This window comes from Lagenorhynchus albirostris, chromosome 3, assembly GCF_949774975.1.
Source record: "Lagenorhynchus albirostris chromosome 3, mLagAlb1.1, whole genome shotgun sequence".
In the NCBI taxonomy this organism is placed as follows: Eukaryota; Metazoa; Chordata; class Mammalia; order Artiodactyla; family Delphinidae; genus Lagenorhynchus; species Lagenorhynchus albirostris.
This window is the reverse complement of record NC_083097.1, coordinates 153,759,331-153,785,961: the sequence shown is the minus strand read 5'-3', so window position 1 is coordinate 153,785,961 and position 26,631 is coordinate 153,759,331. Positions and strand designations below refer to the sequence as shown.

Sequence of the window (26,631 nt, the reverse complement as noted above, 5' to 3'; positions counted from 1 at the left end):
TGTTGTAATGCACCAGCAATACTGGTCATTCATAAAGCATTTCTTGAGCACCACTGTGGACCAGGTCCTTTGCCAGAACCTGCCTTCTGCGTTTCAAGCTTACAGAGAGCGTACACTGCGGGTATACTCAGAAGAGATCGGATGCAAGGAGAGCCCTAAACCCAGAAGAATGGAGGTTTAGGGTGAAGGGATAGGAAGTAGCATGTGCAGAGAGCTGGAGGTGCCTTCTAAGCATGACAAATCATTTGAGATTTGATTCTGCTGGGTCATGGGGGGAAAAAACTGGAGAGAAAACAAGGCCAGATCACCCCAGGCCCTGGAAGCCGCTCAGAGCCATCTGGGCCTGGGCCTGAGGGCTGTAGAGCCATCAAAGCACGAGAGGCATGGGTTCACACTTGCTTTTCAGAGAGGTCATTCGGGAAGCTGAGAAAGGGTTGGATTCGAATGGGTAGGACTCAAAACAGGCAGACCTGACAAAAATGGCAGGATTGTGGCAGGTGGGGAAAAGAAGGAAATGCACGGCTTGGAGGAAGAATGTACGTGACTTGTTGCCCTGCAGGAGATGGGGAGAAACAAAGGTGAAACAGCTGGAGGTAAGCAAGAGATAGCTGAGTTGGAAAGTACGGCTTGTTAAGTTAAATCTGAAGTGGCCAAGGGACAGTATGACAGGCCTAGGCTGCTGACCTACTCCAGGATCCACTCCTCCCTTCATTTTAGTAACAGAAGCCACCCTGTTCCAGCTGGACAAATGGCTACCCAACTAGAGATGACATCTGGTCACTTTCCTGGCAGCCAGCTGTGGCCAGATGACTAACCTTTAGCTAATGAGATGTGAGCAGAAGTGATGTATGCTACTCCCAGATCATTTTTTTAAACAGAAAGCTGCTTGCCTTTCAATCTATCTTTCTCCCTTGCTATTGGCTGAGGGATCAGCAGTCATAGATCCAGAGATGGAAGTCACATGCTGAAGATGCTAGAGTCACCCACCAGCCTGAGTCTGGAATGACCTTGTGGCACTGAGGTGGCCCCCATTCTGGTCCACCTGCCCACATTGAGATTGGCACAAATTAATCTCAACCTTGTTGAGCAACTCTGGAACTCTCTCTGCTATAGCTGTTGTAACCTGTACTCAGATTGGTACAGTATTAGGTTAGCTTTTGTGAATTTGGGGAGTACATTACATTATTAGGTCAATAATTAACATAATTTCATCTCAAGATTTTAAATAATTTTAAAATTAAAATAAGTTTCCCTTATTAGGCAGAAAAAAAAAATCACCTAAGACAGAATCTGTCAAAGCCACCTCCTCTGTCAATCTTGGGCTTCATGGGCTTCATGAGAGCAAGAGAAAGAACCCCAAACCAAACTAAGAAAGCATGTAATTTAGCTATTAATGAAATCAACTCTCTCTTGAGATTGTATTTCAACAAAATGGACCTCAACCTGGTTTCAGAAGACAATTTACAAATTGAGAGGTGTTAAGAATTCTTCATGCAACCACATTACCAACACATTAAGAATTCTTCATGCAACCACATTACCAACACACTGAAGGTGCAGTCCCTGCCTTAACTTCCCTCACCAGAAGATGCTGGTTCCTCACCTCGGTTCCCAGCAGTGGGACCCAGTGCCTACCGTGTTCACTGTCACTCGGCTTCTGCAGGTCTGCCTCTGCCTCCCTTTGCCAAGTCAGAAGCTCCTCAAAAGCAGGGAGGGCCTGTCTTCCCTCTCATAAGACATTGTTCAATGCCCACCATTTTTCCACTGAAAAAGCTCCTAGAAGAACACACTCTGCTCCTACAGACCTAACTGTGGTGAGTGGGTGCCTTGAGGTTAGGAATTGGCAAAGCCTTTGCTAAAGGCATCTGGCTCATGTCCACACTCTCCCCACTTACCATACTGCTTTGATGAATGCTTGTTTAATGAAATGCTCTAATCGAAAATCTCTATTTCTCCAAGACTGGAGACCTGTAAAATCTACCCACTCTATAAATAAACATTGGGCAGGAGAAACCTTCCTACCTGTTTAGAGCCTAGAATAAGAAATGCTTTAAAAAATTTTTTCTCTACCTCTAGTATTCTAAATATAAGCAATTCAGGTACTATAAATATTAAATCTGATTAACTTTTCTAAATAGAAAAATTAGCTCTAACTACAGCTTTACATAGTTATAAAATTTTAAAGTGGGAAAGAACAGTGGAGAGCATACAGTCTGAGTCTTGTGGGGATGACAGCTACCATTTACTGAGTTCTCCTAACAAACTCCTGACGGCCTCCTGTGTGCCAAGCATGAGGTACCAGCTGTCAATGGAGTACTAATTGGACAGTCCCTTCCCTCAAACCACCAACTGCATATTTATCACACCACGTAGGAGGTGTCCTAGGGGAATGCACAGGCTGCATGGCAGAAGCCCAGCAGAGTAGTGTCCAGAGGGCAGAGTGAGAGAACAAGTGGAATGTGTGAGTGAGAGATGGATGTAAAGGAAGGCTTCCTGGAGGAGGCAAGACCTGCGTGCAAGTTAAGTATCAACCTAGGTGTGACGAAACAGGTACTTTCACACATGATGGTGAGAACTATAAATTAGTAAAACATTTTTTGGAAGCAAAATAGGTAATACCTAAGGAAAAATTTAAATGCACAAGACTCCTAACCTGGCAACTACAATTCTATAAATGTATCTGACAAATACATGTGTACAAATATTCAAAGATATTTGTGCAAGGATGTTTGTAGCACTGCTTGTAACAGGCAAAAAACTAGAAATAACCTAAAAAGTACCCTTGGAATGACTGAATAAATTACGGCACAAAAGTATAATAAAGCCATTAAAAACAATGCAGGGACTTTATGCATTGATATGGAAAGATGTCTAAGATATATAAGGAAATAAAGCAAGTTAAAGAAGACTGCATACAGTAAATTCCAATGTATGGAAAAATACACAAACACATGCACACACACACACACACAATATGCTAGCAAGTGCAGAGAAACAGTGGGAAATGAGACTTTCATTCTTGCCATTATAATTTTCTGTTCTTTTTTTAAACTATGCACATATTTCACATTTTAAAAACTAAACAAACACTTTTAAATGAAAAGTTGCAAAATGGTCACTCTGACACCTTTACAGAGAATGGATTTGAGGCAGATGAGACTGGAGGCAGGAAGGCAAGTGGGCCAGGCTCTAAGTACACAGTTATACACCTTCTCCTAACAGCCTGTGAGGTGCGTGGTACTGTCCTCACTCTGCAAATGAGGAAACAAAACTGAGACAGTAAGGAACTTGCCCAAATTCTCAGCTGGAAAGTGGCACGGCCTGGATTTGAATTGAGGTGTATTTGACTACTATATCCATGTTTTTCCCAATATACTACTGTAATATCTCTAATTTTACTTAGAAAGTAAAGTGACTGTCCAAGGCCTGGTAAAGACCAGGCCAGAATAACGCAGATCTTCACATCTCATCTTGTTGTCTTCACCCCACTAAGACACTTTCTTCTGATGATGAAGATAATTCAGTGATCCATAGACTCAAACCTTTAATCACACTAATGTTTCAGAATACCCAGGACATTCAATATTTAAATTAACTGACTGCTGTGATTAAAAGCAGATTTTCACAATCACCCTCTTTGTTTCAATGCTTGCTGCTGAAAGTTTTAATCAAATTGTTTTTTCCTACTTTAATTCATATTAAAAATAGCATAGCACAACAACTTAATCTTTCTTGGATAACCAAAATCTTCACAGCACCTCAGGGCCATTCTTCTGAACATCAGTTCTTAAGTTACAGTACATACTATGATACAGAATTGGTTATTATGTCACTCACAGGGACGTGAGTGACTCCAGCAAGGATTCTTCCTGCCAGCTCCTTGTAGTCGTCAGTCTCCCCATCTCCAGGCCCAATGCCCGATACCCAGTGTTGTGAGTAAAGGCCTCATTGCTCCCCAGACATACCAATAGCCAAAGTGCTCTCCCAGCCTCCATTCCTGATACCTCCAAACCACTGTATATATACCACATTAGAAAGAAAGATCTGTCCACTTGAAAACCTTTACATGAATGCTTATAGCAGCTATATTTGTAATAGTTCAAAACTGGAAACAATCCAGATGTCCTTCAGTGGGTGGGTGGTTAAACAAATTGCTGTATGTCAATACCATGGACCATCACCCAGCAATAAAAATGATCGAACTACTGATATACATTACAACTTGGGTGGGTCATAAGGGTATTATGAAATTTTAGTGACAATTTTTAGTGATAAAAGCCAATTTCACAAGGTCCATAGGACATAATTCCATTTATACAACATTCTTGCAATGAAAATTACCTATATTATAGAGATATAGAACAGGTTAGTGGTCACCAGGGGTTATGGATGGTGGGGGGCAAGGCGGGTGGTGTGGTTATAAACGGGTAGTACAAGGGAGATCTTTGGGATGATGAAATAGTTCTGTATCTTGATGGCAAAGGTGGTGATTATATGAACCTCCACATGTGATAAAATGACATAGAACTGTACAAGCATTGTACCAATGCTAACTGCCTGATGCTGGTATCATACTATAGTTACATAAATATACAACCATTGGTGGAAACTGGGTGAAGAGTGTACAGGACCTCTCTGCTATTTTTGCAACCTCTTGTGAATCTATAATTATTTCAAAATAAGGAATTAAAAGAGATTTGTTGAAAATATGCAGTCATCATACTGCTCTCCTGTTTAAATTCCTTCAGTAGTGACCGACTGCCTTGACAGTAAAATTCTAATTCTTATAACAGCAGAGGAGTTCTGCAGGGCCTCTGGCCCACTCTTCGGCACTATCAAACCACCTGGGAGCAGCAGACCCCAGCTACTGCATACCTCAGGTCTCTGCCTGAGCTGTCCCATCTGCCTGAGATGACTTCCCTCCCCCTTTTGCTCTCCTGGCCAAACTTCATCCTCCAAAGCCTAGTGCAAGCACCTGCTTCTCCTGCAAGTTCTCCTCTATAGGCTTTCCTTTCAAACTGTGCAGGGCATGTCCCTTTTTTGGCACCACATCATGTATTCATTTGCATTGCAAGTCTATCTCTACTTCTACCTGTGAGCTCCTCAAGGGCAGAAAATGTGTCTGATCTACTTCTCAATCCTTTACTAAGTACACAGTGGGTGCCCAGGAAATATATGTTAAGGCAAAACTAAGCAGGAGAGTAAATGTGGTAAGGCAGCTTCGTGCAATGGCTAAGATTAGGACTCTGGAGTCAGAGAGCAGTGGGTCTGCCATTTATCTGGGTGAGTGAACTTGGGCAAGCAATTACACTCATGCGTAGAACGGGAATAACTGCAGAATCAACCTCAGAGGAAAACTAGCACAGTGTCTAGCACAGGGCAAGGTCTCAACGTCAGCTGACCTTAAGACACCCATTCTACTTATCCCAACAAATGTCTGCATTCTGCAAATGTGAATTAAAATCTGGTAAGTGCAAAAGCTGATGACGTGGTTAATACTGGTGAGCACCTCAGTGAAAGACACAATAGACAGGAGGCAATGCACAGAATTTACTTTTCATTCTAGCGTGTGGTAGGCAGATGATGTTTCAGGAAATTTTTGAATTTTTTTTTTTATACAGCAGGTTCTTATTAGTTATCTATTTTATATATATTAGTGTATATATGTCAATCACAATCTTCCAGTTCATCCCACAACCATCACTCCCCCTCCCTGCTTTCCCCCCTTGGTGTCCATATATTTGTTCTCTACATCTGTGTCTCTATTTCTGTCTTGCAAACGGGTTCATCTGTACCATTTTTCTAGATTCCACATATATGTGTTAATATACGATATTTGTTTTCCTCTTTCTCACTTACTTCACTCTGTACGACAGTCTCTATGTCCATCCATGTCTCTACAAATGACCCAATTTCGTTCCTTCCATTGTATATATGTACCACATCTTCTTTATCCATTCGTCTGTCAATGGGCATTTAGGTTGCTTCAATGACCTGGCTATTGTAAATAGTGCTGGAATAAACATTGAGGTGCATGTGTCTTTTTGAATTGTTTTTCTCTGGGTATATGCCCAGTAGTGGGACTGCTGGGTCATATGGTAATTCTATTTTTAGTTTGTTAAGGAACCTCCATACTGTTCTCCATAGTGGCTGTATCAATTGACATTCCCACCAACAGTGCAAGAGGGTTCCCTTTTCTACACACCCTCTCCAGCATTTGTTGCTTGTAAATTTTCTGATGATGCCCATTCTAACTGGTGTGAGGTGATACCTTATCATAGTATTGATTTGCATTTCTCTAATAATGAGTGATGTTGAGCACCCTTTCATGTGTTTGTTGGCAATTTGTTTATTTTCTTTGGAGAAATGTCTACTTAGGTCCTCTGCCTATTTTTTTATTGTGCTGTTTGTTTTTTTAATATTGAGCTGCATGAGCTATTTATATATTTTGGAGAATAATCCTTTGTTGATTCATTTGCAAATATTTTCTCCCATTCTGAGGGTTGTCTTTTCGTCTTGTTTATAGTTTCCTTTGCTGTGCAAAAGCTTTTAAATTTCATTTGGTCCCATTTGTTTATTTTTGGTTTTATTTCCATTAATCTGGGAGGTTGGTCAGAAAAGATCTTGCTGTGATTTAAGTCAAAGAGTATTCTGCCTATGTTTTCCTCTAAGAGTTTCATAGTTTCCGGTCTTACATTTAGGTCTTTAATCCATTTTGAGCTTATTTTTGTGTACGGTGTTAGGGGGTGTTCTAATTTCATTCTTTTACATGTAGCTGTCCAGTTTGCCCAGAACCACTTATTGAACAGGCTGTCTTTTCTCCATTGTATATTCTTGCCTCCTTTATCAAAGATAAGGTGACCATATGTGCGTGGGTTTATCTCTGGGCTTTCTATCCTGTTCCATTGATCTATATTTCTGTTTTTGTGCCAGTACCATACTGTCTTGATTACTGTAGCTTTGTAGTATAGTCTGAAGTCAGGGAGCCTGATTCCTCCAGCTCCGTTTTTCCTTCTCAAGAGTGCTTTGGCTATTCGGGGTCTTTTGTGTTTCCATACAAATTGTGAAATTTTTTGTTCTACTTTTGTGAAAAATGCCAGTGGTAGTTTGATTGGGATTGCATTGAATCTGTAGATAGCTTTGGGTAGCATAGTCATTTTCACAATATTGATTCTTCCCATCCAAGAACATGGTATATCTCTCCATTTGTTTGTGTCATCTTTGATTTCTTTCATCAGTGTTTTACAGTTTTCTGAGTACAGGTTTTTTACCTCCTTAGGTAGGTTTATTCCTAGGTATTTTACTCTTTTTGTTGCAATGGTGAATGGGGCTATTTCCTTAATTTCTTTCTTATCTTTCATTGTTAGTGTATAGAAATGCAAGAGATTTCTGTGCATTAATTTTGTATCCTGCAACTTTACCAAATTCATTGGTTAGCTCTAGTAGAGTTCTGGCGGCATCTTTAGGATTCTCTACATATAGTATCATGTCATCTGCAAACAATGACAGTTTTACTTCTTTTCCAACTTGTATTCCTTTTATTTCTTTTTCCTCTCTGATTGCTGTGGCTAGGACTTCCAAAACTATGTTGAATAAAAGTGGTGAGAGTGGATATCCTTGTCTTGTTCCTGATCTTAGAGGAAATGCTTTCAGTTTTTCACCATTGAGAATGATGTTTGCTGTGAGTTTGTCTCATATGGCGTTTATTATGTTGAGGTAGGTTCCCTCTATGCCCACTTTCTGGAGAGGTTTTTTTATCATAAATTGGTGTTGAATTTTGTCGAAAGTTTCTCTGCATCTATTGAGATGATCATGTGGTTTTTATTCTTTAATTTGTTAATATAGTGTATTACACTGATTGACTTGCATATATTGAAGAATCCTTGCATCCCTGGGATAAATCCCACTTGATCATGGTGTATGATCCTTTTAACTGCTGTTGGATTCTGTTTGCTAGTATTTTGGTGAGGACTTTTGCATCTATATTCATCAGTGATATTGGTCTGTAATTTTCTTTTTTTGTAGTACCTTAGTCTAGTTTTGGTATCAGGATGATGGTGGCCTCATAGAATGAATTTGGGATTGTTCCTTCCTCTGCAATTTTTGGAAGAGTTTGAGAAGGATGGGTGTTAGCTCTTCTCTAAATGTTTGATAGAATTCACGTGTGAAGCCATCTGGTCCTCGACTTTTGTCTGTTGGAAGTTTTTTTTTTTTTTTTTTTTGCAGTACACGGGCCTCTCACTGCCGTGGCCTCTGCCATTGCGGAGCAACAGGCTCCGGACACGCAGCCTCAGTGGCCATGGCTCACGGGCGCAGCCGCTCCGCGGCATGTGGGATCTTCCCGGACCGGGGCACGAACCCATGTCCCCTGCATCGGCAGGTGGACTCTCAACCACTGCGCCACCAGGGAAGCCCTGTTGGAAGATTTTTAATCACATTTTCAATTTCATTACTTGTGATTGGTCTGTTCATATTTTCTATTTCTTCCTGGTTCAGTCTTGGAAGGTTATACCTTTCTAAGAATTTGTCCACTTCTTCCAGGTTGTCCATTTTATTGGCGTAGAGTTGCTTGTAGTAGTCTCTTATGATGCTTTGACTTTCTGCGATGCCTGTTGTAACTTCTCCTTTTTCATTTCTAATTTTATTGCTTTCAGTCCTCTCCCTCTTTTTCTTGATGACTCTGGCTAAAGGTTTATCAATTTTGTTTATCTTCTCAAAGAACCAGCTTTTAGTTTCATTGATTTTTTGCAATTGTTTTCTTCATTTCTATTTCATTTATTTCTGCTTTGATTTTTATGATTTCTTTCCTTCTACTAACTTTGGGTTCTGTTTGTTCTTCTTTAATTGCTTTAGGTGTAAGGTTAGGTTGTTTATTTGAGATGTTTCTTGTTTCTTTAGGTAGGATTGTATTGCTATAAACTTCCCCCTTAGAACTGCTTTTGCTGCATCCCATAGGTTTTGAATCGTTGTATTTTCATTGTCATTTGTTTCTAGGTATTTTTTGATTTCCTCTTTGATTTCTTCAGTTATCTCTTGGTTATTTAGTAACGTATTGTTTAGCCTCCATGTGTTTGTGTTTTTTACATTTTTTTCCCTGTAATTTATTTCTAATCTCATATTGTTGTGGTCAGAAAAGATGCTTGATATTATTTCAGTTTTTTTAATTTACCAAGGCTTGATTTGTGAACCAATATATGATCTATCCTGGAGAATGCTCTGTGTGCACTTGAGAAGAAGTGTAATCTGCTGTTTTAGATGCAATGTCTTATAAATATCAATTAAATCTATCTGGTCTATTGTGTCATTTAAAGCTTGTGTTTCCGTATTCATTTTCTGTCTGGATGATCTGCCCATTGGTGTAAGTGAGGTGCTAAAGGCCCCCACTATTATTGTCTTCCTGTTGATTTCCTCTTTCATAGCCGTTAGCATTTGCCTTATGTATTGAGGTGCTCCAATGCTGGGTGAATATGTAATTGTTATATCTTCTTCTTGGATTGATCCCTTGATCATTATGTAGTGTCCTTCCTTGTCTCTTATAACATGCTTCATTTTAAAGTCTATTTTATCTGATATGAGTATTGCTACTCCAGCTTTCTTTTGATTTCCATCTGCATGGAACATCTTTTTCCATCCCCTCACTTTCAGTCTGTATGTGTCCCTAGGTCTGAAGTGGGTCTCTTGTAGACAGCATATATATGGGTCTTGTTTTTGTATCCATTCAGCGAGACTGTGTATTTTGGTTGGGGCATTTAATCCATTCACATTTAAGGTAATTATCGATATGTATGCTCCTATTACCATTTTCTTAACCGTTTTGGGTTTGTTTTTGTAGGTCCTTTTCTTATCTTGTGTTTCCCAGTTAGAGGAGTTACTTTAGCATCTGTTACAAAGCTGGTCTGGTGGTGCTGAATTCTCTTAGCTTTTGCTTGTCTGTAAAGTTTTTGATTTCTCCATCAAATCTGAATGAGATCCTTGCTGGGTAGAGTAATCTTGGTTGTAGGTTCTTCCGTTTCATCACTTTAAATATATTGTGCCACTCCCTTCTGGCTTGTAGAGTTTCTGCTGAGAAATCAGCTGTTAACCTTAGGGGAGTTCCCTTATATGTTATTTGTCGTTTTTTCCTTGTTGCTTTTAATAATTTTTCTTTGTCTTTAATTTTTGTCAGTTTGATTACTATGTGTCTCAGCGTGTTTCTCCTTGGGTTTACCCTGCCTGGGACTCTCTGCACTTCCTGGACTTGGATGGCTATTTCCTTTCCCATGTTCGGGAAGTTTTTGACTATAATCTCTTCAAATATTTTCTCAGGTCCTTTCCCTCTTTCTTCCCCTTCTGGGACCCCTATAATGCGAATGTTGGTGCGTTTAATGTTGTCCCAGAGGTCTCTTGGGCTGTCTTCATTTATTTTCATTCTCTTTTCTTCATTCTGTTCTGCGGCAGTGAATTCCATCATTCTATCTTTCAGGTCACCGATCCATTCTACTGCCTTAGTTTTCTGCTATTGATTCCTTCTAGTGCATTTTTCATTTCAGTTACTGTATTGTTCATCTCTGTTTGTTTGTTCTTTAATTCTTCAAGGTGTTTGCTCTTTAATTCTTCTAGGTCTTTGTTACACATTTCTTGCATCTTCTCGATCTTCGCCTCCATTCTTTTTCAGCGCTCCTGGATCATCTTCACTATCGTTATTCTGATTTCTTTTTCTGGAAGGTTGCCTATCTCCACTTCACTTAATTGTTTTTCTGGGGTTTTACCTTGTTCCTTCACCTGGTACACAGTCCTCTGCCTTTTCATTTTGTCTGTCTTTCTGTGAATGTGGTTTATGTTCCACAGGCTGCAGGACTGTAGTTCTTCTTGCTTCTGCTGTCTGCCCTCTGGTGGATGAGGTTATCTAAGAGGCTTGTGCAAGCTTCCTGATGGGAGGGACTGGTGGTGGGTAGAGCTGGGTGTTGCTCTGGTGGGCAGAGCTCAATAAAACTTTAATCTGCTTGATGGGTGGGGCTGAGTTCCCTCCCTGTTGGTTGTTTGGCCTGAAGCAACCCAGCACTGGAACCTACAGGCTTGAACTTCTGCTGCCAGTGTCCTTGTCCCTGTGGTGAGCCAAAGCTGCTCACTGCCTCTGCAGGAGACCCTCCAACACTAGCAGGTAGGTCTCGTTCAGTCTGCTATAGGGTCATTGCTTCTTCCCCCTGGGTCTTGATGCACACACTACTTTGTGTGTGTCCTCCAAGAGTGGAGTCTCTGTTTCCCCCAGTCCTGTTGAAGTGCTGCAATCAAATCCCGGTAGCCTTCAAAGTCTGATTCTCTGGGAATTCCTCCTCCTGTTGCCGGACCACCAGGTTAGAAAGCTTGATGTTGGGCTCAGAACCTTCACTCCCGTGGGTGGACTTCTGTGGTATAATTGTTCTCCAGTTTGTGAGTCACCCACCCAGCAGTTATGGGATTTGATTTTATTGTGATTGCACCCCTCCTACCATCTCACTGTGGCTTCTCCTTTGTCTTCAGATGTGGGGTATCTTTTTTGGTGAGTTCCACTGTCTTCCTGTCAATGACTGTTCAGCAGTTAGTTGTGATCCCAGTGCTCTTGCTAGAGGGAGTGAGCACATGTCCTTCTACTCTGCCATCTTCTCAGGAAATTTTTAGAAGACACCCACTTTCCAACATATAATAGTAGTTATGTTTCTGAGAGTTAAGAATTGGAAAAATGGATTTTCTTTTTTTCGGTACGTGGGCCTCTCACTGTTGTGGCCTCTCCCGTTGCGGAGCACAGGTTCTGGATGCGCAGGCTCAGCAGCCATGGCTCACGGGCCCAGCCGCTCCGCGGCATGTGGGATCCTCCCAGACCGGGGCACGAACCCGCGTCCCCTGCATTGGCAGGCGGACTCTCAACCACTGCGCCACCAGGGAAGCCCCACTCATTATTTTTATATCTATTAATTTACACCCCAACATTTTCCAAAGAGGATTTGAGGCACCTTTTAACAATACTTTAACTGGCAATCCAAAGGCCAATAAAAAATGTGAAAAGATCTACAGTCCTTTCTAAAAAATGAGTTCTTGCCGGGCAAAAGATATACAAACTTGTCCCCGAAATAATATGCCCTCTTAATGAATCAATGGGTCCAGGCACTGAGCATCAACAGCGGCTAACATCATAGTGTGAGCCAACCAGGACTACTTGCCTCTAGAGGAAGCGTGCACCCCCTTAAGAAGGCACCCTGGATCCAACCAAACCTCGCCTAGATCCAACTACAACTTTTCAAGAAATACAGAGGAACAAGAAATTACATTGGAGAGGTACAATCAGTAAAATCCCAATAATGGAAAAGCTATTGCTTCAACAAATAAACTACAAGGAAAAGAAAAAAAGAAATAAAGGGGGATCTACAGATTAAAAGAAATTTAAAAGACATATGAACTTATCACAATGTATGGACCTTATCTGGATCCTGATTCCAATGAAGAAACTATTAAAGAAACTATAAAATTTATGAGACAACTAGAAATTTGCATGCTGACTGGCTATTTGATGATATTAAGGAATTATTGCTTTTCAAAGTTTAAAAGACTCCTTATCTTTTAGAACATAAACTGAAAAATTCATGGATGAAATGACATCATAGTTAGGATTTGCTTGAAAATAATAGGTGGGGTGAGGTGTATGGATGGGATTAGGGACAAACAAGATTGGCCATGAGTTGGTAATTGTTAAAGCCAGATACTACTCTGTCTACTTCCGTATATGTTTGAAATTCCTCATAATAAACAGTTAAAGACTGATGTTGAAACTAGTTCATACAATCACAGAAGGCCAAATACAAATTTAATTTTCCTTAATTCTTAGGGAAAATTATGTAAAAATGTCACCTTCTTAACCAAGTATAACTACATATTTAGATTGGAAATAGCTGCCCTACTGCCAAATCAATAGTCTTAAGAAAAAAATGTGGTTTTGTTTTATCTTAGGCATCATGAAATAAATTGGCTTACTCACTGTTAATTGCTTCATCTGGCACTTTTCTCTATCCAGAAAATTAAGAAATTTGATTTTAAATAGACAAATTGAGGTGTATCCTCTAACATTTATTTAGGGAGGCCAAATAAACATATTTTAATCTGTCAACAAATTATTTAAAGTGTTATCCTGAAAATTAAATCCTCAGGAGTGGATTCTCCTCAGGAGACTCAGGAGAATCAAAACTTTTCAGAGAAGACTATGCCAAAATAGTATTATTTTTAACCCTGCAGAATCCTTTTGAAGGGGAAAAAAAAGGGTTAAATGAAGGGAAACATTATCTAAATTGGATGTTGTTCTTCCAGAACAAATGAAGAGCCAAAAGAGAATACTCAGAGCTGAGGGACCCAGGAAAGAATGCTGATCTGGGGGATACCTGGGTTCAAATTTCACTTTCCAGCTGCTTGCTATGAAGCAAGACTGCTGAAACTCTGGGAGCCTCTGTTTCCTCCTCTGCAGAAATGGGCTTCATAGCTGCTATCACAGAGCTCCAGTGACAATTAAATGAGAGTACCTGGACAAATAGGGCCTAGCTCCTCTGGCCTTGGGCTACCTTTCCAGCTCATTGCAACTCTTCCCTCCTATACAACCTGCACTGGAGGTCGACAATCCTGCAACAAAGCTGAATGAGGTCTGTATTTTGCTTGTTTCACAGCATTTAAAACATTTTAAAATTAGCTACTGCCAACATTTCAAAATCAAGAGAGTGTAGATACAAACGTCGAGTTCTGACTTCTTTCTAAAAATTGCTGGGTGAGCTGGGTCTGGTTCTCCAGGGTCCCCACTACTCCAAGCTCTCTTACACCTGGCCCAACAGGCTGATTTTGACCCCACATTGGTCTAAAGTTCTTCCTTCACCCTGCCCTTTCCCACTTCTTGCCTCCCCCACCTGACAAGTTTCTCATCACCATTCAAGGCTCAACTCCAGCACCAGCCATCACCTCCTCCAAGTTTCCATGGCACAGCCCCCCCTCTACAGCCAGCTGTCCTAATACTCTCTACATGTCTGCCTTCCCTACTGGGCTCTTGGGCTCTCTGGAGGAAGGGACCCTGTTGCTATTGCCTTTGTGTCCCCAGGGCCGAGCAGAAAGCCTGACCTAGATAATGTAGAATTCAGTAAATGTCTCCTGAATGTGTGGAAGGAAGTTACAGCTAAAACATTACAAAAATATAAGATTTTATATCACAGCTTGTTCTGACAGTTACCAAATAAAGGGGTCAAGGACATTAAAATGTTTCACAAAATGAAAGCAAGTTTCCATCTGCATACTAGTTTCACAAGTTAGTCAGAAGTCACTAAACAAACATAAAGGAAAAGCAACAGGCGGGCAGGGTCATTCATTCATTCACTGGACTGATATTACTGAGTACTTACTGTGTGCTTTCTAAGCACTGGGGATAAAGCAGTGGACAAATCAGACAACTACCTGTTTTCATAAAGCTACATCCTAGTGGGAGAGACAGAAAATAAACAGGCAAATCAATAGAATAGTTTCAAACCAGATACTAGGAAGAAAATTAAACAACATAATGAGAAAGAATTACTAAGGGAAGAAAGAGGGTGGTCAAGGAAGGCATTGTGTAAAGTGAGACATCTGACCAGAAGAAGAACCAGAAGGAGCCAGCTGTGCAAAGATCCGGGAGACAACGCCAATCACTGGACACAGCAAGTGCAAAGGTCCTGAGGTAAACAGAACGTTCAAGGCAAGTAAGGTGGGTGGGACAGGAGAACGGTGCTCTGGGTTGGGGGAGTGGTGGGGGGTTGGAGGGGTGGGTTGGTGGGGTGGGGTGGGCAGGGCCCGCTCTGGCGTTGCTGGGCACTGAGTGTGCAATGACAAGGCATTGGAGCAGCGTTAGTATGGGGGACTATGGGCGAATGGGGAGGGGGTTCCTGCCACACTCAAACCAGCAAGGAGCAGTATGCCGCCCAATTTTTCACAAATGTGCACTGGGCTCCTGCCCAGGCGCTTTCACACACATTCATATAGCCTGACAACAACACTGTCCCAAAGGGCAGACATTTCTCCCACTTTGCTGAGGGGAAAACCGAGAAACATCAAGTGTCAGTGCCTTTGCTAAGGTCGCAGGAACCAAATCCCAGGCTTCTGAGCATCCCGGAGCAGGTGTGCTGCTGTGTGCCAAACAATCGGGGGGGGGGCGCCCACAGACCCTACGGTAGGTCTGCCAAGGCCAGACTAGGGAGCGGGCCCTCAGCTTTGGGGTGCTGACAGCCGGTAGGGAGGGGTGACTGCGGCAGCCCGGGGGACGAGGGGCTGCGGCCGGGGTCACCAGCACCCCGCAGACCCCGGTCGGCCCCACAGAACCCGGTCCTCCAGCCCCGCGCTCCCCCTTCCCCGCTGATCCCGGCCGCGCGGCCCTCCCGCCGTCCCTCCCCAGCGAGGCTCGGCCCGAGAGTCCCCGCTGGGCCTAACCCGCCCGCCGGGCTCACCTCGCCTCCCCGCCGCCGCGCCAAGAGGAGAGGGCAGGCGGGCGGACTGGCGGCGCTGCGCGCTGGCGGCTCGCGGCTCCGCTGCCCGGGGCTCGGCCGGCCGCCCCGCCCCGCTCTGCTCCGCTCCGCCCCGCCGCCGCCGCCGCTGCCGCCGCCGCCGCCGCCGCCGCAGTGGGTGTGAGGGGCGCCGGAGCGCTTAGATCCCTTCCGGTCTGGCTCTCTTCTCCTCCGCCGCCGCCGCCGCAGCGGCGCTCGGCCTGACCGACCCGCGCGCCGACCAATCGGCGCGCGGTAAGTCGGACTGGTGCAGCCAATCGCGCGCGGGGTGGTGGGGACGAACTACTGCCGGGCGGCTCGGGCGGGGCGGCCGGCGGAGCCAGGGCCCTCAGTGACTGGTGAGCGGCGCTCGAAGGTAGCGCAGCAGATCGGATCCGCGCCTTATTGACGCAGGCACTGTTCGGCGAGCTAGCTGAGCTCGTTGCCCCCACAGGGGCCCACGGCGCGGCGGCCGAACACGGAGCCGGGAGACGGTGGAGAGGGCGGGCTGGCGGGACCGAAAGCCGGGCCACAGGGCTGCAGGTGCAGACTGGCAGCGGCGAGTCGGCCTGGAGGGAGACGGAGCCGGTCCATTTGGGGGAAACCCGGGGTGAGGGTGAGGGCGAGGGCCAGCCAGGGCGAGGGAAGCTGGGGCCTTGGCGTCCAGGACCGGGAGGCGGAGGCGGCGAGGGAGTGGGGACGAGAGGAGAGGACCTTGGATTCCTCTGCTCACCGTGAACGAGTTTGTAGGGGTGCTCCCAGAAGTCGGGGACGGAGATGCGAGGAGGTGGCCATGTGCAGACAAGTATCCTCGGCAGGTCAGCGACAGGGCAGGAGAGGACAGGCTGGTGCTCCTGGGGCAGAGTTCAAGCTTCTGTCTCAGAGGAGAATGGCAGAGTCGTAAATGGAGGGAAGGGAATGCAGTGCTGAGGGCCCCTAGGACCTGGGGTTTGTTGACACTGACCTTTTTTTTTTTCCCCTTATCCTGATCACTTCATTTATTTATTTTTTAAACATCTTTATTGGAGTATAATTGCTTTACAATGTTGTGTTAGTTTCTGCTGTATAACAAAGTGAATGGAATCTTTAAAAAAATGGTTCTGATGAACCTAGGGGCAGGACAGGATTAAACACGCAGACGTAGAGAATGGACTTGAGGACACGGGGAGGAGGAAGGGTAAGCTGGGACGAAGAGAGAGAGTAGCATTGACATATAGACACTGACCTTCTTTTGAGGCATCTCCCACAGCCCTCTAGCCTCTGGATCTGGTTCCAGCATGTCTGGAGTCATGTGAAATGATGGGAGAGGTGGTGTCGGATCTGTGTTTGGATGAGCAAGGCTGGAAGTGAGGCAAGGAGGCTGGACACAGTGGGGAAAAGCTCAGAGGTCCGTGGATGGGGTGAGGGGAATTGGACTTTGCGGATGGGGAGACTGGTGGACTGTGAAGGAGGAACAGCCCTCACAGGGTGGCCAGGACCACAGGGTGGCCAGGGCAGGGGCCAAACTTGGGGGAAGGAGCAGGACTCTGCAGAGGGGGGAGGTTAAGGGGCTGAGGGGCATGGAGCAGGGTGGCAGAACTGGGGGAAGCTGGCAAGCCTGTGACCCATGGCCAGGCTGGGGGCACCAGGACCTCAGAAGAGAGGTAGGGTAGAGGAAGGGATCCAGGTGCAGTGTCCCCCTTAGGCCACCCCTACCTTGGCTACCAGAACAAGTTTTCTAAAACTGAGTATGGCCCATCCCTGCTTGAAATTGTAACTCCTGAGTGTTGCCTGATTGAGGAGGGCCCACCTGATAGGCTCCTGCCCACACTCAACCTTACTGCCACCTGCCCCAGGTGCACAACAGAAAACAGGGAGCAAAAATTACCACCATCAAGGATTATGGGAAACCGTCGGAGCTGTGGTTTTACGATGGAGCACTCATGGGTGCTTCTTCTCAGATTAGGAAGGAGCACCCATTCTCACACACAATCCAGCCCTGACTTTGCAGCACTCATCCCATGGAAAGTGAGTACCAAAAATCATTGTACACACATACAAACCTATATACATTTCCTGCTGAGTTTTCTGAAAGGATTCTGCTTTTTTCTGGCTTATGAAGTACAGGGAACATTTATGGACATAGAGCTGAGGTTACAGGGTGGGGGCCAGGGAGCTGGTCTGTGCTTGGAAGAGTGCACAGGATTCCGGTTGAGGCCAACAAGAGAGAAGATCCTGTCACAAGTGTGGTGAGAACTGCAGGGGTGGGGGAAGGGGGAACACATGAGCACTGACAGCTGATCTAGCCTGCCAGGTGGAGAGGAGCAGTTGAAGAAGGCCTCCTGGACAGGAGGAAGCCCCAGCTGAGGCTGGAAAGCCAGCAGGAATGTTCTGGGCCAGTGCTTTAGGCAGAAAGCGCACTCAGACCCAGAGATTCAGAAGTGAGGACATGCATGCTATATTCAGGAAACCACATATCACCTAGTCTTGCTGGAGATGGAGAAGGGCGACTGGAGAGTTTTGAGGGCTTTGAGGTGCGTGGACTGGCACAGCTGACCGGAGGCCCATCGGCTGGCTTCAGCTCACTGATATGCTTTGTTTAACCCTGAGAGTTGTTTGTTTCTTTGTTTTTTAAGTTTTTTAGTTGCCAACATTTAAAAATTGGGAGCTTTCACCTTGGAAACACTCAATTGTTGGTTTCTCTTGAATAGTTAAAGCTCTGGCAACATGGGGCCCAGATTCGCATAGTAGTCAGCTGGAACTGAGTGGCAGCTGCCCCTTTAGGTGAGACCCCTAGTTCACCACAGTCTCCACAACTCCCTATTATCCACATCTGCCTGCAACTTCACTCACCCCTTACGTAATAGGCCTTGGGGCATCGCAGGGTGGAGACCTGGCTGTGGAGGTAAAGGGCAGCTGTTGTGGAGTATTAAGAAAGGAAGTGAGCAGAGTGATTAGATGTTTATTTTGGTAAGATCACTAGGGCACATGAAGTTTCAGGGATGAGGGGCTTAAGACCACAAGACCAATTAGGGAGCTATTGCAAAGGTCCCTGTAAGAGAAGATGAGGTCTGGTCTGGGGCCAAGGCAGCAGGTGTCAAAAGGAAGGATCTGATTTTAAAACTGTTTCAAGACTTTAGGCAAATTCAAATTAAATTACAACCCACTATCACTACACACCCCACTAGAATGGCTGTATGAAAAAAGACAATAGCAAGTGTTGATGGTGATGTGGAGCAAATGGAACTCCCAGACACTGCTGGTGGAAAAGCAAAATGGTTTATCCACTTTGGAAACAGTTTGATAGTTTCAGACAACATTAAACACATAGCTGTCATACCACCCAGCAATCCCATTCCTCGATATATACCCTAGAGAAATAAAAGCATGTTCACACAAAGAGCTTACGTGAATGTTCATACCAGCCTTACTCAAAACAGTTAAAAACTAGAAACAACCCATGTGTCCATAATTCAGTGAATGGAAAGACAAACTGTGGTACATCCATGCAGTAGGATATTACCTGACACAGAAAGGACTGGCCTGGTGGCGAGTGCACAGCACAGCATGGATAAGTATTAAAAACATGGTAAGTGAAAGAAGCCAAACATAAAACTATACATGATTCCATTTATATGACCTTCTGGAAAAAGCAGAGTCACATCAGTGGTTGTCAAAGCTCAAGTGTGGGGAGGGGAATGACTCCCAGGGGCCATGAGTGAATTTTTGGGGATGATGGGCATACTCTGTTGTATTTTAATTATGGTGGTCCTCATATGACTATATATGTGTCAAAACTCAGAATTGTGCACCTAAGAAAGGATGACTTTTAATGTGTGTAAATTATACAAAACAAACTTGATGTAAAGGAAAAAAAAAAACTGTTCAAGAGGTGGAATTGTCAGGTCTTACAGGTAGGATGTAGGGGTGAGAGAGGAGGAGTAGTCAGAGAGAAAAACCTGGCTTGGTTCTTGGCTGGGGACTTCTGCCCTTGGCCTGCTCATGCTTCTGCCAAGCCTCATTAGAGCATTTCTGGCTGCCCTTCCCTGCCCTTGATGCTGCTGCTGGCAGACACTGCCCACCTCCCCATCCCATGTGGGCCTCTTCACCTGGGTTCCAGTCAGGCTCTCCACTTAGTTGTGCTCCTCTGGGCAAGGGATTAGGCTCAGAGAGCCTCAGTTCAATGGGGAATGGGCATCGGTGGTGAACCCAACCTGATGCGAGGACTCAAGGAGCAAAGTACCAAAGGCGGGGTGCCGACCTTACACACGGGGTATGTGAGTGTTCTCATTCTGGCTGCTTTTGGCCCCCTCCCTCGACTTTGCCTGCTCTCCCCACAGTCCATTAACCCCTACTCTCTCTTCTCCCCAGCCCTTACCAGGACCAGAGATGTGCCAAAGGATTCAAGTTAGGACTGTTTTAGTTGTGTGTTATAGAAAGCCACATTGCACTTAAACCAATGGGGACAATTTGGGGGAGTTTCCTGCACTGTTGCACCTGAGGGAGAGCGGGGGTAGAGCTGGCTTCAGTACTGCAGGCTTGAGAGCCAGGCTGAGGCCTTGAAAGCCAGAGGCAAGCTCTCTACCCATCCCATTCCTCTGTGTCAGCTTCCTTCTCTCCATGTCACCTTCTGCTCTTCCACCACCCAAGGGGAGTGACCCTCTGTCTCAAGTCAAGTTTGAAAACCCCCATGGGAGGACTCTGATGGCTCCCCCTTGCAGGGCTCCCACCCTTTGCTGGTCAGTCAGGCTCATGTGAGGACGTGGCAGGCGAAAGGGCAGAAAACAGCTGGGAAAGACAGAAGTCTGGGTTTTATTCTCTGGTAATAAGAAACAGGGTGTCTTATATACACTACCAAATGTAAAATAGATAGCTAGTGGGAAGCAGCCACATAGCACAGGGAGATCAGCTCGTGCTTTGTGACCACCTAGAGGGGTGGGATAGGGAAGGTGGGAGGGAGACACAAGAGGGAGGGGATATGGGGATATATGTATACATACAGCTGATTCACTTTGTTATACAGCAGCAACTAACACAACAATGTAAAGCAATTATACTCCAATAAAGGTGTTAAAGAAAAAAAAGCATGTCTGAGCTGGGGGCACAGCTGAAGGCATGGGAGCTGTATGAAAATGGGGTTGATCCATGACTGTATGACTGAATGCAGTGACCCTCAGCCCTCCTCTTCCAGGTTTCTCCCAGAGCACCAGCCATTGGACCCTTGCTCAAAGGCAAGGGACTGGAAAGCTCTTCTCTGGGAGTCTGACCAGCCCTGAAGCCTAAAGTAAAGGCTTGACCTCCATCCCCCCACAAGCCCCCTTCCAGATTGACCGGCAGTGAATCTTGGCATCAAAATAAGCCCCACTGTGTGCTCAGGACTTTCCACCTACCTTGAATCTGACTGGACAGCCCAAGGTCACATGGCAAAGAAAATTAAGACAATCAAACAGAAAACTGCATCTTGAAAGAAACAGAGACTATGTAGAGAAGAAAATTCCAAAGGAAAAAAAAAATCATTGCAGGCTTCAAAGAGTATGAAAAAATATTGCATCCTAGTAACAAGAACCACCATTAAAAAATTCAGCACACAAGTTATGTCTTGCTCTCTCAGCTGAGATGGCCTAGAAGCAATGACATCCCAGGAGTGAAAACACAGCCAGAGCCCAGGTCTTGTTTTCTAATGCCATTCACAAATAAAGGAAACCAGGGGTCCTTGGAGCAATGGCTGATTCTAGGGCAGGGGCAGGGAATATACAAGATGAGCCTAGCACAAGTTGTAGTGCAAGAAAGGGAAGTGCTTACAAAGTACACACACAAACGAGGGGTCATGTCACAAGAGCCAACTGAAAGAGCTCCCAATAGCCATAGCTGGAACAATTCAAACAACAAAATAAGTAACATAGCACTGGGTTATGACTCAAAGTGTAAAATAAATATCCATGAGTTTCATAGTAACAGAAATAAATGATTTAACAAAAAGATGGAGAACAGACAAATCTGTACTGAGTTCCAAATAATTTATGTGGATACTCCCCTCACGGAGGTGAAGCATAACTCCCTACTCTTTAAGTGTGGGATAGGCATGATGGCTTCCTTCCAAAAAATTCAGTATGGAAAGGGGGGAAAAATAGAGTACCCGACAAACACTACCCCAGTCAAGGGTCACCTGACATAACAGTGATAAAACATGTTGATAGTATGTACCCTTGATATGAAGTGATGAGAATGGCATTTTACTTCTGGGGTCTTCCTCCCCAAAACACAGAGCGCCAGTCTAACCACAAGAATAGCACCAGGGAAATCCAAATGTAGGACATTCTATCAATACAAAATACCCAGCAACAGTCCTCAAAACTGTCAAGGTGGGCTTCCCTGGTGGCGCAGTGGTTGAGAGTCCGCCTGCCGATGCAGGGGACACGGGTTCGTGCCCCGGTCTGGGAGGATCCCACATGCCGCAGAGCGGCTGGGCCCGTGAGCCATGGCTGCTGAGCCTGCGCATCCGGAGCCTGTGCTCCGCAACGGGAGAGGCCACAACAGTGAGAGACCCACGTACCGCAAAAAAAAAAAAAAACAAAAAACTGTCAAGGTAATCAAAAACAAGGAAAGTCTGAGAAACTGGCACAGCCAAGAGGAGCCCAAGGAGACATGTGATGTCCTTGAATAGGAAAGGGGAATTAGATACAAATTAAGAAGATATGAATAAATTATGGACTTTAGTTAATTTAAAATATTATATTTATTTATATATATATATATATATATATATTCAGAGCCAAAAAAAGAGTTCTTGGAAATTAAATCATTTGGCAGAAATGGAAAATCTTGGTAGTAGACAGGTTGGGAGAGAAAATTGAAGAAATCTCCCAATGAGTAGAGAAAAAAGATAAGATGGACAATAGAAAGGATAAGAAATTACAGGCCATTCCAGCAGCTTCACCTCTGCAGTCCAATGCTCTACCCCTGAGCTATAACCCTCAGCAGCTTCACCTCTGAATAACGGAGAGGCTAGAGAAACAAAAAGAAATCCATAAAAAAGTAACTCAAGAAAACATCCCAGACTTGAAGATCATGAGTAACCAGACTGAAATCAACACTAAATGAAAAGAGATCCAAGGCACCTTTGTTGTGATATTTCAGAACACAGGGAACAAAAAGAAGGAAATAAAGAGGTCACTGACAAAGGCACACCAGAGTGACTTTGGACTCCTCAACTGCAATACTGGGAACAAGGTAAGGGAGCATTACCTTTATGATTCTGAAAGAAACATTTTTATCTGACCTAGAATTCTATAATTAGCCAAACCCTCAATCAAGTGTGAGTCATAAAGTCATTTCCAGACATGCAAGGTCTCAAAACGTTTATCTCCCAGCATCTTTACTCAAGAAGTATGTGCTCCACCAAAACAAAAAAGGACTCAGAAGAAGGAAGACACAGAGACAGGAAGCAAGAGACATGAGAGATGAGGAGAGAATCCCCTGGAGGATGGTGAAAGGTGATCCCAAGGTGACAGCTCTGCAGCAGCTGTGGAGGGCAACTGAGCCACACTGCAGCAGTGTGACCTGGCACATAGACTGTCATCACCAAGACCCCCCTTCCATCAGTCCATCTTCTTAACCTGAGGACAGAAAGCCCAGGAGAACTTGGCCCAGATTCTCATCAGTACTTGGCTTGTCTTGACCATGTGCTGATGAGGGTCTCTCCCCTCAGGCTCTGATGAGGACACGCATATAACTCACAGAAGTTTCCAGCTTTTCCCTGAGAGCGGGAGGTAGACCACGATGGGCTCAGATATAGAAAGGACAGAGCAGCCCACTCTCACTGACCAGACTTCTGCTGCATGTCCAGCTCCTGGTCTACACTTCAGTCTTGCCAGGCACCTGACTGTGGAGAGCCCAGTGTTTTCCAAGACTCACTTGTGACCTTGCTCGTGAGTTCCCCAGAAAGGGCCTTGTCACCTCCCAGAGAAGCGGAGGTCAGACCATGACCGAAGACTGCTCCACTCACCTCCTCCTGGAGCCTCTGCCCAGCGGGGACAGTGCTGCCCACTCCTTGCATGAATGGTGTGTGCTTGCCCTCCGATTTCAAGACTAGGCAGTATTATTGTTTGAGTATTATTGTATGGGGTAGATACACAGGTAGAACTATAAAGAAAAGCAAGGGAACAATGAGCACAGAAGTCAGGATGGTCATCACCTCTCAGGTGTTAAGGATGAAATACATTTTTCTGGTCCTTGTTCAGATAAAAATGTTCTGGCTAGTTTGTAGTCTCCTAACCTGAAGTTGTATTGGTCATTGTTTGGTCAGGAAGACAGAAACCAGAGCAGGCATTTCCAACAAGACTTACACACTTGTTAATTTGTGAGAAGGGCAGGAGGAAGGTCAGAGAATGCCATCACAGCCCCTTGGGTTCCTGCCAACTCTCCAGAATTAGGATTTTGGAGGAGCCACAGGAAAGCTGTGCTGGTGGCCACCACAGCCTGGAGCACTGAGTGATGGGTGAGTTGTAGGGAGCCCCACCATAGAGGATATTTTGGGGCCAAGGGCCACAACAGGACCTCCTGTCTGCCTCTGCCAGCACAGAAATAAGTTATATGAATGAGTGATATGAATTTCTCATTGAATAATATAATTTCTAAACTGTCTTTCAAATCTCCCAGAAGTGTCTCTCACTGGTGGAATTTAACCTGGAAATGTAGTTCCCAGGTTTCCAACCCCTGTGATACAGAGTAGAGCATAGAATAGGATGAAAAAGGTCACTGAATAGCCCACGGGTAATCCAGAACAAAGATCTGATGGGATTCTAGAGCTACACATACCAATTAGTTGCCATGAAGACACCACTCGAGCTGTCTGGGATAGCACTTTCATAGGGAGCCAAACTCCAACTCCACAAGAATTCTGTCTCTGGCTTTCTATCTTCCTGCCTGATTCTATTAATAAAATTGGTGACTTTATAGGCTTACTGGGGGAAAAAAGTACAAATTTGAGTTTCACCTCTGTATGCTTCATTCAGGCTCTGGGCAACCCCCTCCAACAGCTATTCAGTGGATTCTCATTCCAAAGTCCCAAATCTCCTGCATTTTGTTCCATTCTGTTAAAATAGTGCTCATTTTCATCCTAGAAGCACATAGGTCACGGGTGTGGCTACCAACAAACAGGGCTGCCCCCACGAGACACTGCTGAGTTTGTTTTGAGGAGCCCTCAAAAGCATGCGAAAAGAATGAGAATAACAAAAAAACACACGCACAAGACAAAAAAATTGTACTGTATTTATTGTCTTAAAATTGCATAGTACTTTGATTGTGCATGCTTTTAAATAGAGGGCAAGTTAGCCCTCTTGAAACTACTCTCTTGCATGGGATTTTTCAGGCTGTTTTACTATGGGCAGGAGCAGGGACCAAAATACTGCTTGATCTTAAAAAGAACCATGATGAGAGAGAAGTTGTCGGAGAGATTTAGATGAGAAGACACTGCTGAAGGGAGTTGAGATTTGACAGGACTTATAAGAGGCATAGGAAGATGGTGGGAGGGGTCTTCCCTGAAGTCAGGGGACAGGACTCAGGAGCAGCCAAGAGAGGATGGGAAAGGAGAAAGGAGTCCAGAGGGGCAATGCCTGGTGCTCAAATCTGAGATGAATGCTCCCTGCCAGGACACTGGGTGCACTGGGTAGCCTGAGGGTATGGTCTGGGCGTTACCTTGGCTACAGAAAGCCACATACTAGAAAAATAACTTAAAAGCTATACAATTGTCATTATAAATATTTTGTCTTTAAAACTAACTAGTGTTGGTTAAAAAAGGTTCACAGTTACTCTGAAGAGAGCTGTATCTCTATTGCACGGTATTGGAAAAGTCCACTCAGATCCCATGTGTAAACAATGATTCCCTTCTCCTCTGGCAACTTCAGGACACAGAGAAACACTATCTGCTGTAAGCAAAGCACTTGGGTACAAGGCACGTCAAAGCTGTCAAGCTCTACTGGAATCTACTCAGAACACGCAGAATGCCAGCTTTTCTTCCCACTTGATGTCACTGGGAAAGGTCTTAAATCAGATTAAAGGTGGTGATGGTCTTCTCACACTCTTGTTCTCATTCCACGGTTACAGACTTGGCCAGATTTCTGGGGAAGTCAACCTAAAATGACAGAAAGTAGCTGCTCAGGACCCCACAAGTCTCAGCAACACACTGTGTTTATAAAGCCTACTCTCAGAGTACTTGACGACAAGGAGACAGGTGTTCCTGGGCACCTCCAACCATGAGCTCCTTGAGACCTGCATCTTGGAAGCAGTTCCTTATTCCAGAAACTTCACTGAACTGTACAATGTTTAGTTTATACAATAAATATTTATGGGGCACCTGTGTCACGCAGTGTTAACACTATTAAAAGGATATGATTCATGCTATTAAAAACAGCTAGCTCAATTTGTACTGTTAAAAATTCACTTTTCTTGGAAGTAGATGCACTAAATTATTGGTTAAGGGTGGGGACTGGGAAGGAAATGTGACTGAGGATGGTTGATAAAGTAGCCTTCAACTTTATCTACAGGGTCTTATTTCATTTACAATAACATTAAAAAAGAGAAGAAACAAAAATGACAAAATGTTGGCAAATGTCAATGCTGGATGGTATATATACCATCGGATGTTTGTTATATTGTTTTTGGTATTGATATATATTTTTTAAAGCTTCTCAAAATTGTAGTAAAACTATTTCTTTGCACACATACTTTCTGGTGAGATCATAAACTGGTTCTTTTCTGGAACAGAAATCGACAATATAGGAGTTCCAAAATGTTGAATGATTTGCTAGACTGAGGATAAATCTTCTAATGTGGGAGGAAGATGTATATACAAAGATAATTCATTGCAATTGTTATTTATGCAGATATTCCAAAAAATTAGAAACAGTTTAAATAATAGAAGACCGGTTAAGTAATTGTTAAAATTTGTGTTGTAAGACTGCAGTGGAATATTGTGCAATGACCAAGTGTTGCTTACAAGTTCAAGATGTGAGAAAATATTTGTAATATGTTAAAAAGGAAGTTATAAAAGTTCATCCTTGATATTATCTCAAAAAAATCTTTAAAAATGCACAGGCACAAGGAAAAGACTGGAATAAAATATTAAATTTGCTAATTAACATTGCCTCTGGGTGAGAAG

General features: G+C 44.2%; 2 protein-coding genes and 1 long non-coding RNA gene across 7 annotated transcripts in view; 1 reads left to right on the top strand and 2 right to left on the bottom strand.

Moving 5' to 3' along the window:
• The window catches only part of MAPK9 (mitogen-activated protein kinase 9), a 58,359-nt gene extending 42,799 nt beyond the window's left edge, over nt 1–15,560 (bottom strand). For 3 of the 4 annotated variants that reach the window (XM_060144392.1, XM_060144395.1, XM_060144397.1), the window contains exons 1-3: nt 15,459–15,560; nt 14,559–14,690; nt 14,385–14,457 (exon numbers count right to left, since the gene is read on the bottom strand). The gene's annotated coding sequence lies outside the window, so the exon portion shown is untranslated. The remainder of the gene's footprint in view (nt 1–14,384; nt 14,458–14,558; nt 14,691–15,458) is intronic. The other variant, XM_060144394.1, reaches the window with a different exon arrangement.
• A 497-nt stretch (nt 15,561–16,057) lies between these two features.
• LOC132517356 (uncharacterized) lies at nt 16,058–26,005 on the top strand. Its single transcript, XR_009539715.1, has 3 exons — nt 16,058–16,104; nt 17,440–17,501; nt 25,379–26,005. It is a non-coding gene; the product is annotated as an uncharacterized LOC132517356 (long non-coding RNA).
• The window catches only part of GFPT2 (glutamine-fructose-6-phosphate transaminase 2), a 45,540-nt gene continuing 43,638 nt past the window's right edge, over nt 24,730–26,631 (bottom strand). For both annotated transcript variants that reach the window (XM_060144390.1, XM_060144391.1), the window contains one exon: nt 24,730–25,605. In XM_060144390.1, coding sequence (XP_060000373.1) covers nt 25,561–25,605 — 45 coding nt within the window. In that variant the 3' untranslated portion in view covers nt 24,730–25,560. The remainder of the gene's footprint in view (nt 25,606–26,631) is intronic.